This window comes from Phyllobates terribilis, unplaced genomic scaffold, assembly GCF_046119375.1.
Source record: "Phyllobates terribilis strain yellow unplaced genomic scaffold, ASM4611937v1 Scaffold_7__3_contigs__length_470593459, whole genome shotgun sequence".
Taxonomy (NCBI): Eukaryota; Metazoa; Chordata; class Amphibia; order Anura; family Dendrobatidae; genus Phyllobates; species Phyllobates terribilis.
In genome coordinates, this window is record NW_027362767.1 from 367,414,566 (window position 1) to 367,428,001 (window position 13,436).

The 13,436-nt window shown below is 45.4% G+C and overlaps 1 protein-coding gene across 1 annotated transcript in view; it reads left to right on the forward strand.

Annotated features, from left to right (window-relative positions):
- Nucleotides 1–12,737: 12,737 nt before the first annotated feature.
- LOC141154847 (sodium- and chloride-dependent neutral and basic amino acid transporter B(0+)-like) overlaps nt 12,738–13,436 on the forward strand; it is a 52,977-nt gene continuing 52,278 nt past the window's right edge. Inside the window, exon 1 of the mRNA XM_073641344.1 lies at nt 12,738–12,886. Coding sequence (XP_073497445.1) covers nt 12,824–12,886 — 63 coding nt within the window. The 5' untranslated portion in view covers nt 12,738–12,823. The remainder of the gene's footprint in view (nt 12,887–13,436) is intronic.

The window sequence follows — 13,436 nt, forward strand, 5'->3', positions numbered from 1 at the left end:
GTTTATGATCTTACTGCAAGATGTCTGAAAAACGTATATGCCAGTGAAAAGTGTTTTATAATGTTATGATAACCTGTAACGTTTAAAGGAAGTGCCTCCCATGAAGGGAAGAAATGTTTTTGTTTATAATCTTATATGCGAATGCATTCTTAAAATTTTTATATGTCTAATATACTGTGTTTTTGCTCAGTTCCAGCCGCGGACGTGCTGTGTTTTACCAGGGGGGAGTGTAGCGCCCCTGAGGTTTCAGTCGCTACAGAGGTACTGCACCTCACCCAGAGGTGTGGTGTCTTCTTCTCCCAGGTAAGGAGGGAGTGCTGCCCGGAACTCCAACACCCACATTCAACATTACACTACTCCAGGCCGGCTGGAAGGGCAAGATGCATTGTGTTTTCCTGCTGAGCCCTGTCCCTGGCTGGAGTGGGGGGAACCAAAGGTAGGGGGAACCAGTAGTGGGTGTGGGTGGAGGAAGTAGTTTAGGGGAGCACCATAGTAGGAGGTATATAAAAAGGGAAGCCATCTTAGGGTGACAGGTCAGTCAGTAAGATCAGTGAGTGAGGACAGTCAGTCGGGGAGCAGAGTCTCTTTAGGAGCTCTGCTCCACAAGTGGGGCCTAGTGATAGAGGCCCAGGAGGTTAGCAGAGGAGGAAGGCTCCGTTCTATAGAAGGGATCCCAGGGGGTACGGCGAGTGCAGGACGGCACCCGTACGCCCCGAATCTGCCAGGTGTCAGAGGGATCAGGCCGCAAGAAGGGGACCGGCCCCTGGACCAGCCGTGTTACTCCAAGTCTCGGCTGGAAAAACCAGAGGCTTCTGACTTTTATGGTGCAGTTGCCACAGCCTCATCACCGTGAGGGTCAAGTAGGTCTGGGAAATCCAGGTTGCCCAGAGGGACTGTATGTGGGGAAGCGCAGGGCAGGAGGGAGAAGACCGACCGTGAGAAGTCAGTCTAGTAAGGAACATAAGGAATGCGGGGTTCGTCAAGCGCTCCTGATCAATCTGAGGAAGAGCTGAACCCCCGGTCTGGTGAACGCAGCGCGATGTGGGAGGCTGACACCCGTACAGTGTACCTGTGGAACTTACATAAAAACTGTGAGTAAAAACTGGGGTGACTGCACTGCACTGCCTCCGTCAATTATTTCAGCTGCGCCATCTCTCCCTCTGCACTACAAGTCCCAGCATCACCACCCACCATCAAACTCTACCCTGCCCTGAGGTCCACTCGACCTGTGGGGAGCCGTTCTATCCCAGCTGCCTTATCAGCTGCCTCAGAGGTCTGCAGTAGCGCTGGTACAAATTACCAGAAACCACAGGTGGCATCACGATCGAACTATAAACCCCATATAAACTTTATCCCCCCCCTTTTAGTTGACCGCCCTGGGCCACGGACCGGGCCGGCCACTGTGACATATCCCTTTCCCCCAGCATCAATCGGCCCGGACTCCGAGTACCCTATTGCCCTGGGGGCGCGACAACTGCATCTCACCCAGAGTTGTGGTACCCCACTCTCAAGTAAGGAGAGAGTACTGCCCGGGACCCACTCACCTGCATCCAGCACTACACCATTCCAGACCAGCAGGCGGGGCAAGATGCACTGGCTTATGCTGAGCCCTGTCCCTGGTTGGAAGTGGGGGAGTGGGGGGAACCGAGAGACGGGGAACCAAGTAGTGGGTGTGGGTGGAGGAAGCAGCACAGGGGAGCACTTGAGTAGGAGTATATAAAGGGGAACCATCTTGGGAGAGAGAGTCCAGTCAAAGAGTTAAGTCTGAGGAGAAGGAGCGGGAGCAGGAGCTCTATAGGAGCTCTGCTCAGAGGGGAGGAGAGAGGAGAGGTCTAGATTGCGAGGCCCAGGAGGACAGGCTGGAAGAGGACGGGAGCAAAAGGAAGGCTCCAGGAGTGAAGGGATCCCAGGGGCACGGAGAGTGCGGAAGCCACCCATGCGCCCGAATCTACAGGAACGTGGAGGGATCAGGCCGCAAAGGGGACCGGCCCCTAACTAGTGGAGAACTACAAGGCTTAGCTAGAAACAGGAGGCTACTGTATTTTCAGGGTGCAGCTGCTCACAACCACAACTAAATCGCTAAAAAGGTAGCCGCATAAGATTCAGGGGACTGCATGTTGCCCACCAAAATCCGAGGCTACTGGCTTGGGACACTGGTTGCGAGGCACAGGGCAGGAGGGTGAAAGCCAGCACAGGAAGATGACCAAGGAAGGCACACAAAATGGGGTCCCGTTATGTACTCCAGAAAGACCTGGGAGATTGCTGAACCCCTGCACCGCACAGCAACATCTACCTCATTAAATCATCCCTCCACCGCCCTGGAGCTTAGCTCTGCCTGTGGAGAGCTGAACCAACTCTGGTGCGTCACCAACAGCTCCAGACGATCTGCACAACAGCGGCAGCTCCATATAGCCGCATACCACAGGTGAAGTCACGAACATTATATATAAAAACTTTATTCCTTTTACGTTATTCCCCTTTAATTGACCGCCCTGGGTCACAGACCGGGTCACTGCCACTGTGACATCCCCCAACATCGACCGGCCCGGCTACCAAGTACCCCACGGCCCAGGGGGCACGTCATACTAGCACTAGTGTTTTTGCAGGATCTTGGTTAAGGAATATATGGATCCGGGAAAAATTTTGAGTCGAAGTCGGCAGGAGGTGGAAAGGGCTTGGATATGTAGTTTGAAAGAGAGAGCAGAATCAAGGGTAACCCTGAGGCAGCGAGCTTGTAGGACTGGGGAGAGTGAGCAGCCATTGACTTTGATGAATATGTCTTTTGGGGGGGTTGAGTGAGATGTGGGAAAGATGATACATTCTGTTTTGTCCATATTAAGTTTGAGAAATCGAGCAGAAAAGAAGGATGAAATAGCGGACAGACATTGTGGGATTCTGGTTAATAAGGAGGTGATGATATGTCCAAAGAGGTAGATCTGTGTGTCATCAGCATAGAGATTATATCAAAAGCCATCCCTATGAGCTGTCCCAGGCCCAATGTGTAAATGGAGGAGTGCAGGGGTCCTAGAACTGAACCTTGAGGGACACTGACAGATAGGGGGCGAGATGAGGAGGTGGAGTGTGAGTAGCAGAATTTGAATGTCCGGTCTGTTAGGTACAAAGAGATCTAACATAGGTCCAAGTCTGTGATGTCAAGAAATAAGAAACTGTGTAGTAAGAGGGAATGGTCCACTGTGTTGAAGACAGAGGACAGGTCCAGAAGGAGGAGGACAGAGTAGTGTCCCTTGGCTTCGGCGGTTAATAGGTCATTGGTGACTTTAGTAAGGGCAATTTCAGTTGACTGATGCAGTCAGAGGACAGATTGTAACCAGTCGAAGAGGTAGCAGGAGGAGAAGTGGAGGACAGTTAAAGATGGACATGCTGTTCCAGTAGTTTTGAGGCATAGACAAGAAGTGATAATGGGCAATAGCTAGACACAGAGGATGGGTCAAAAAGGGAGGGCTTTTTGAGAATGGGTGTGATCGAGGCATATTTAAAGCATGAGGGGAAGGCTACAGTTGTTAGTGACAGGTTAAAGAGATGGGTTAGGGTTGTGATGGAGACTGTGGTGAGGTTTGGGATAAGTTGGGTCGAGATCGGGTTAAGTGCACAGGTGGAGAGATATGATCTGGAGAATAGAGAGGAAAGTTTCTGTAATCACGGAGAAGCAGCTTTTGGAGGAAGAGGTCTGAGTAGTTATGAAAAGGTGCTGTGGGGACTGTAGGCCAAAGCTTTCTTTGATGTCAATCTTCTGCTTGAAGAATGAGGCAAAGTCTTCAGCTGAGATGAGAGGAGAGGAAGGAGATGTTGCTGGACAGAGGAGAGAATTGAAAGTGCTGAATAGCTATTTAGTATTGTGAGATAGGAAGGATATGAGAGATGAGAAGTAGGTTTGTTTTTCAGCAGTGAGTGTGGACTTGAAATTAGTGACTGTTTGTGTAGCGCCCCGAGGGTTCGGTCGCTACAGAGGTATTGCATCTCACCCAGAGCTGTGATATCTCACTTCCAGGTAAGGATGGAGTGTGGCTCAGGACCCTAACACCCACATGCACTACACCACATTTCTGGGGGACAGGGCGACAATGCTCCCAAGAGTGAGCACAACTGTCCCTGTCCCTGGCTGGAGTGGGGGGAGGGAACACCTAGAAAGGGGGAACCCGGTAGTGTGTGGGTGGGGAGAGTAGATCCCGGGTGCACTGTATAGGAGAGTATATAAGGTGGGCACCATCTTAGAGTAAGAGTAGAAGGAGAAAGAGAGAAGTGGTAGAAGAGGAGAGAGAAGGAGGCGGGGAGCAGAGGCTCAGCATGGGCTCTGCTCCGCAGGCAGGCCAAGTCTTAAGACCTGGGCCTGGAGGAGAACGAAGGAAGGGAGAAGAATGGAGGAAGCTCTAGGAGAACACTGAATGGACCCCAGGGGTGCGGACCGGCCAGCCGCCACCGCACGCCCGCTGCTACCAGAGTAGGGGGGTCAGGCCAAGAAAAGGGAACCGGATCCCTCATCTAGTGGAGGAGAGCAACTACCCTCAGCTAGAAACCGGAGGCCGTGGCATTGTACATGCACGGCCCCTCACTACACCCGTTAGGAAGGCACCATATAGGACCCAGGGAAACGGAACATAGGTTTGCCCGCCAAGGCCCGAGGCAGCTGGACAGAAACGTGGTCAATTGTGGGGTACGACAGGCCAGAGAAAGGACACATGAAGGGGGTCCTGAAAAGCATTCCAAAGGTGCCTGGGAGTTGGCCGAGCCCCACACTTGGTGAGCACAGCACGACGTGGGCAGCCATTACCTCCAGAAGTGGCTTGGAGTGTAAAACTGTGAGTAAAGACCCTGGACTGCATCACTGGACTCCGAGTCATTACTGTTGCTCCCGCGCATCATCAACCCCATCATCTGCACTCACTGCCCTGAGGCTATACTCCTCCCGTGGGGAGTTATACTACCCCCTGCTGCACATACAACATCAGCCTCAGCGGTCTGCCCTGCAGTGGCGGTTCTCAGTGACCGTTATCCACGGGTGGCGTAGTCGGACATTTAAGCATTACAAAACCAAAGAGACAGATCTGCCACTGGTTTGACCGTCCTGAGCCACGGGACCGGGTCACCGCCACGGAGACTACAACCCCCAGCGTTACGCAGAGGCCCGGCTCCGGGTATTCACACACACGACCCAGGGGGCGCGTCATTTGTATGTGGTGAAGTTCTCGTTGGAATGGGATCTCTTCCATCTCCGCTAAGCAACACTGGAAGCCTGCTTCAGTTCTTCAGTCAGGCTGGTGTTCCAGGGTTGCCTGTTGATTATGCTAGCTTTGGTATGTGTGAGGGGGGTGATCGATTTGAGAGCTGCAGCTCTTGTGGTGTTATGCAAAGTGGCAGAAGAATCTGCATCATGTAAGTGACCTATGTCTGCAAGAGGAAGTTGAGACTCAGAAAGAGAGTGTAAATCAAGGTGTTTGAGATTTTTGCAAGGGTGTACAAGTTAATGGAGTGGGAATTGTGCACTTGGAGAGGAGAGAGAAGAGAATGTGAGTATGTTGTGGTCAGACAGGGGGAGAGGTGAGTTAAAGAGGCTAGATAGGGAACAGAGGCGTGTGAAGATTAGTTCCAGTGTGTGGCCATCTTTGTGAGTGGCTGCGGAGGACCATTGAGTGAAGCTGAAGGAGGAAGTGAGTGTTAGAAGCTTGAAGACAACTGAGTGGGAAGTGTCAATGGGGATGTTGAAGTCACCCGTGATGATAGTGGGGATGTCAGCGGAAAGGAAATGAAGTAGCCAGGTAGTGAAGTGGTCGAAAAAGGTGGTGGCTGGTCCTGGGCGGGTGTAATTGTCAGCCAGTTGGAGGCTGGAGGGGGAGTAGATGCGATATGAATCGAATGTGCATTCTTATGGTCAATGGTCTCTCCAGACCCCAGAACATAATAAACATAGGTAAATAAATATATACTCACCTAAGCCCTACCTGTCCATCCACAAAACCCCTCTACATTCTGGTCAGGTACGTTGCTCCACTCTACGATGGCATCTTTAGCACCTCCGCACTCATTAGATTGAAAACCACTTGACAAGATGCCGTTGGGGGCTGAGCAGGACCGAAGAAGATGAGCAGAGCAAAGCAGGGCCAGGTGAGTATTTAGATATTTTTAACTCTTCCTGCCGACCACCATTTTGAAAGGATTTACCTGAAATGATTAACTCATTTCTACTGTCAATGTTAACATCGGCATCTGTCATCTACAGGGTGCCTTTCTATAAAATAAATACCATACAGTACACATTTTTTTTTACTGGATACCATTTTGTGGGGCAGTATAATGACATATACCAGCCCAATGGAGGCCAAGAGGATATTATTGGGGTAAAAGCGCACTACAGATCGCTTAGCTTGTACATCGGTAGCCTCTAACCCTCAAGAAATTATTTGAACTTAGCCTTACATATTGTTCTTCATCATTTTGATGGCTATAAAGTATATATACTGTATATACTGGATATATCCCATGGTATATACGGTATATATATATATATATAAGTTCATCTCATTCCTATTTTGCATTCACAGCGCATTGCGAAATGTTGTAGACCAACTGAGAACTGGGGCCCCCGACTGCCAAGCAACCGTGGTGAGAGGTATCAGAATATGAAGGACGACACCGGTAAGGAAAACAATAAAGAAGTTGAGATACCGGATCTTAAAAGATTGGATAACTCCTCATTTCAGAAAGACTGAGTCAGAAATATGTCATCTGCGCCCTCACAGCTATGTTTTGGACTCTATACAGAAGACACTTTTTATTGCTCAGGTCAATTATACAGAATTTGTACCTTCATGTTAGAACCGTGTATTAATGCACAAGTCACTTTGTCTTGGCAAACTAAGCCTAAGATTCCCTGTACAGAATATAGTAATAACTGCAAGAATAAAGGTTGTAAATATGTAAGAAGCTATGGGAAAACGTCTTCTGCCTCGGAATGTTTAAGATGTAAGATACCACTGGAATGATGGATGTATAATGCTTGGAATGGTGGAGTAACTTGAAGCTTGTAGGTCTCCAAAATCTACAACAAAGACCCCAATTACTGTTCATATTGGTCCTATAGGCCAAAAGGATCTTTTGGATCCCCAAAGACTGCTAGGCTTGGGTACAACTACAACTCCTGCACCCACTATAGTTCAGGCTAGGAAGCTGAGGAATGGTCCCTTTTGTATCAGTTTTCACAGTGGGATAAATAGGCCAAATGCCAATGTAGACTTTCCTCTAAGGCTCAGTTTAATGCCCCAACCAAAGCAAGGCAAAGTGGCCTACTTGTACCCCCTTAGAATAGACAGTTGGCCTCCACATCCACCCTCTCTCCTTGCTTGCACTCCTGTAACAGACCAGGGTGAAGAATAAGGATGTATAAAAATGGAAAGAACTTTTTTGATGGATGTTTCCAAAAATAGGGAGAAGTCTCAACTAATAAAGCCTTCTCATTCTTCTGTCCATTCTCTTTCTGAATGCTCAACAGCTGCTGTGACCTAGAGCTAAACTATACTACGTATTGTCAAGCAATCTCCAGGTCACAGCAGTAGACTTTCCTTCTGTATATGTTCATGGGCACCCGTCCTATTAATATTGCAGGACAGGTTTCTATCATTGTAACAAGGCGGCCGCCATTTTAAGGGGTGGTTCATTGACCCTTTAGACCATGTTCGCTCATGCAAAATTGCTGCGCTTTACCATATAATGTACTGGGAAATAGGAGAAAAAAATTCCAGGTGAAAAGAAATGATGAAAAAAATGAAAATACGCCATTGTTTTTGGGGTTTCAGTTTTATGATATTAATTTTGCAGTAAAATGACTTGGCTACATGATTCTCCAGGACAGTACAATGGCAGCGATTCCAAACTAATATAGTTTTTATATAGCTTGATCAGACTTTTACGGACGTGGAGATACCAAAAGTACATAATTTTATGTTTAACCATGGTGATTATAGTTTTTAGATTTTTTTTTATTTTCTTAAAACTTTTTTCTTTTTTACCGTTCACTTTTTTTTTTTCATAGAGGACTTGAACCTGAGATCGTCTAATTCCTTGATTAGCATTGCAGTGAATAGTTCTAATAACGGTGTCCTATGAAGCCCAGCCATAGAAGCACCAACATGGCAGTGACAACAGGTCCTCTACTGTTATAACAATCTATCGGCGCTCTGCAATGCGGGGATGGCGGCAATGGACACCTGGAACGGACACAAGCATGATCATGGAGCTCAAATGCCGATGTAATTGAATGACAGCATTTTTAAGAAGCTAACAGCAGTGATCTGAGCTCAGCTCCAATCGCATCTGTTACAGACAAAAACTGGCTTTGTAGCACAGCCAGCACCTGCCTTGGGGTGGAGCGGGCTCAGCTCCTGAGCCCTCTCCATACACTCGTACATCCTCCATGACGTAATGGTACGTTTTTGGAGCGTTGAGGGGTAAATGTGTTTTCTCATGCAGAAACTCTTAAGTGCTTAAAAAAACAATTTTGTTTTTTACATAAATTTTTTTTTAGCCTTAGAAAAAAATCCTACAGGGGAAAAAAAAAAAAAAGAGCCACCGTACAAATACTTCATCGGCATCTTTAACCACATGAGTTTTCAATAAATTACATCCACATTGTTTGAAATATAAAACGGAGCAAATTTTCTGCACACAAGAAAAATGTAGTGGGAAAAAGCAGCTTTAATATGGAAACATGGCCTTAAAGTACTACACTGATTATGTCTCTAGAAATAACTGGTGGGATTTACTAAGTTAAGGAATTTAGGAATTAAATTAAAATGTTATTTCCTATTTTGCACATTTTTTTCTGTTTCTGAAGAGCCTCCTCGAATAGGTTGTCTTATGAATATTACTCTGTTAGATAAAAAATCTTTCAATTGGAGTCATTGTATATATTAAATAAAGCTGTGTCTGGCTATTGCGGGGACATGTTATGGGTCATGGGAATAAAAATCTAAATTAGATATCACTGAACAATTGTAATCGTAATCAGAATGGAGATAACTGCATTTGTCTGGGGACTACAGTCAAAAGAAAGACCAATTGTCCTCTGTGTGTGTGCTTCCTAGTGAACAAAGAGGTGCTAACGAGTAAGTCAATTCCTCAATGTAGACCGTCGTCTCCGGCTCACACCATGGTTTTCAAGCTAAGACAATGGAAATTTAATATTTCAATCTTATCTCTGTAATAATCCATGTTCAAAACAAATGCTATATTTATGATCAGGGAACCTGTCATTAGATTCATGCTGCTCGAACCACATGAAGCATGAATGAGAGCCTGGCTGCACGATTGCTGAAAAGTATTTATTTATTTTCCATATTCCACAGCACTTTACAAACATCATCACTGTCCCCATTGGGGCTCACAATCTAAATTTCCTATCAGTATGCCTTTGGAGTGCTGGAGGAAACCCACGCAAACATACAAACTCCTTGCAGATGTTGTCCTTTGTGTGAGTTAAGCCTATGATCCTAGTGCTAACCAGTGATCCAATATGTTGACCAAGTGTGATTTATTCTGAAACATTCTTGTGTTTTGGAGTATACATACTTTGAAAACCCAGTTAGGGACCGTAGAGACTTACCAGATTAGTAATGCAGTCCTCAGACGGCTCCTCCCTGATCTGGTTCAGTTGATTGACAGGTACCTCCCTAAGTATGTATCTACGTTTCAGAGTACAACATACTATACCAATCGTGCAGCCAAGCTCTGCTTCATTGCTGCTCATAGTTTGGCTGACATAAATCTAGTGATAGGTTCCTTTTATTTGTTTCTTTGATCGCAAGCGCCAGACCTTTGGAAACGCCAAGAACGTAATATCAACCCAAACTATGGCTTTGTCATAGTCATGGTTGGTGTGTCTAGGACAGTATACATTTGCTTAGAGACTTGGCTGTCGTAATATTCCACGAAAAGTCTCCAGTGGGAAATATGTTATAAATTAGGACAATGTCTTGCAATCTTCTGTCCTTGCATATAATTAGCCATCCTCCTCTCACCTCACCAGGAGGAAGGTTGAGGGGGTCTGGCTGTGAGCCTTTAAAATCTGTAATCAAGAAAGACAAAGCGTCAGATCCAGGGGATACAACCAAGATCGTAGCTTTGTCTGAATGTCAGTGGATTTCTTGGCGATCTAATCAGTAAGAGGTCTCTTTATTTTATCTCTTTTATTTTTGCTTATGTTTCACCTTTTCTGTGTGTTCTTTTTATTACGTCCTTTTTGTAACCATGTGAGCACTAAACTTGGGTATCTTCAATGTTACAATGAATTTGTTTGTTCCCGGCTGCTCTAAAACTACCCACAATCTTGAGGAGGAAAGCATAGCCTGGATGTGTTATCCTGGGATCACCAGACTGCTAGAAGTTGACCTGTTTAATGCTCATTTTTTGCCTATAACAAAGCAGAGTACCCCTTTACAGTTACATCCAAGTCACATGTGCAGTGGGATTCATTACAGTACATACTTGTTATGAAGTCCCATGGTTTTCTTTTGATGTCTTCTCGGAATGTCCAATGCTGGTGGTCACACATACTCATCCCAAAACCAAGATCGGCTTTTTACACAGGCAGTAAAGTAATTCCTTCTATTATGTAGACCACCTAATATCACCTGCACTGGGAAAATTAAGCCCCCCATACACATTAGATACCCTTCTGAGGGATCTTTCGGGCTATCTCTCCGGTCTCCTCTGAGCACTCTGTTCTCTATGAAAGAGCGAGTCTTATCTCTAGGGATAACAAAAAGATTAGCCATTAGAAATCTCATGTACCGGACCCTTCTCTCCCCGACATCATCTGTTGGGAGACCTCCATATATATAAGACTGTCTTCTGCATTAATCACCCACTTCTGATTTTGGCTTACAAATACTGATGTAAAATACTGTCTAAATACTGAACGTGTGAACGTGGCCTTAGAAGATTTCAGTTTGCTCTTCCATAGCTTATACCGAAAACTGTATTTTCACTGAATTGATGCATTGTTTCAGGAGCTGACACAGACGAAAGAGGCACCTGTGCAAGAACAACATATGGATCCGTTGCAGCCCAATAGCTCATCATAATGCACAATTCCAGTTGCTTTGGGGGTGGTAATGGCCCCCTGACCTCCTGGGCTCCTGAGCAGCTGCATACGTTGCTCCAATGATATGTCGCCCCTGCATTCTTTCCTCCATGTAATATTCTCTTGATAGAAGAACAAGTTCAAAATTATATCATTATAGGACCTCCAATACTGCGGAGCTTTTCCTACATTGTCCATTATATCCTCCTGAGTCATGAAGAAGTGGACGCCATGAATTAGACGAGCTGTGGCTTCCCGCCTTTGTTCCCTCCCAGCTCTGTCCATTTGGGCTGGAAGAAACTGGCGTGAAAAGTCTGCATTGTGCAAAAACGTTGTGACTTTACAAAGTGATTTATTCCAGAATTCTGGTGCAATGACTTTGATGAATCGGGGCTTTTAAATTTTAAAGCCCAACCCTTCAGGTGCTTACAGGGTAATTATGCAGTGTAGCCTAAAGACACGCCCCCAGAGAACCCTGTGAGCCACGCCTCCTTGTAAGATGAATATAGAAAAATGAACAGTGGATAAAAAGCCCCATATCTCTGGAACCGTATGGCGGATTTTTTAAAAAGCGAAAAACAAAATACTCAAAAGAGCAGTGGGAATGAAAAAAGAGCAAAAATTGGCTGCTTTTTGGCTGGTGACGGGTTTCTCTTTAAGGACACGTTCACATGAAGCAGTATTTTACATCATTATTTCTAAACCAAAATCAGGAGTTGGTGAAGAATACAGAAGTGGTGACGTGTTTCTATTATACTTTTCCTCTGATTGTTCCACTCCTGGTTTTGGCTTACAAATACTGATGTAAAATACTGACCAAATACTGAGCATGTGAACATGGCGTAGTACACGTACCATTATATACACATGGGTAGAGAATGGGTTGAAGAGCACGTCTTTTTCTGGAGGACTCAAAACCTATTGATTTTTTAGGGCATAGTGTAATGCTTCATTTTGCCTGTGGTGGTGCTAGAGGGGAATTACTAGGGCAGCACGGTGGCTCAGTGGTTAGCACTGCAGTCTTGCAGCGCTGGGGTCCTGGGCTCGAATCCCACCAAGGACAACATCTGCAAGGAGTTTGTATGTTCTCCCCGTGTTTGTGTGGGTTTCCTCCAGGTTCTCCAGTTTCCTCCCACACTCCAAAGACATACTAGGGGGAATGTAGATTGTGAGCCCTGATGGGGACAGTGATGATAATGTCTGTAAACAGCCATGGAATTAATGGCGCTATATAAGTGATTAAAATAAAATAAATATACTTACTGCCTGATTCCCCTGTTGATTACAACTGCTAAACAATTCCTCAGACCCCCCATAGATCACCACTCTATAGGGGCTATCCTGATGGATCATACCCTTCATTGTCTTTGTCTATAGAATTATAGTGACCTTAAATATCCAAAATATTACCTGCACCCTTCTTCCACCTAATAACACACTTTATGTCTGGCTGGTTACACACAGACTCCTTTATGATATTAGGATCTCTCTAATTATATGTGTTTAATTGGCCATTATGGGCATCACTTCAGTTTTGCATAATTATGATATAGATAATGCAGATTATATTCGAGAAGGGTTCCACATAAAACCCTATTGAGAAATCATGGTGAGAAAATGACTCAGCTTCTAAATTACAATGTACAGCTGCTAACACCTCCCTTCTCTCCATGACAAAAGTTACAAGGTGCAGCCAAGTCACATCGCAGAGGACCAGACTGGAATAAGAACATGGGGATCTTACCTTTACCGAGATTCATGAGATGTTCCAAGAAAAAGTCTGTAGATATAAATGTAAGTAATTATCTTTCTATTCATTCCCTTTTCTTTATTTCTTTACTTTCTTTTATTCCTAAGTAGCCAGACATCTTATTTTCATTGTTTCCCCAATCAAAATATATAGGGATATGGCACCTGCACCCTGCAGAGCCCTTTTTTTATTTTACTTTAAAAACATGTAGTTTGGGCTGAAAATAATTGGGTTTTATTAAAAACTTCGTACAGTTTATTTTCTACAGCCGCTGCGTTATACTTTCTATTGTCGGCAGCAGAATGAGTTAACTAAGAATCAGTCAGTGAACTAGTTTTGTAAGTGCTTTATCTGTCTTTTCTGGACTTTTCTTAGCCGATTAAGGGCTAGGATGTCTCGTGAGAGAGAATCGGATCGACTGTGGTAATGACACTCAAAGTCTGATCTGAGTGTCAGCTTAGAGTGATTCAATTCTCTCGCATGATAGAATCGTATCAGAGGCGCGGAGAAGACGGAGAACTTAATTTCTCCACCTTCTCCATTCTGTGAGTCCGTGGAAATTGGACTGCACTCAGATGTCATCCGAGTGCAGTC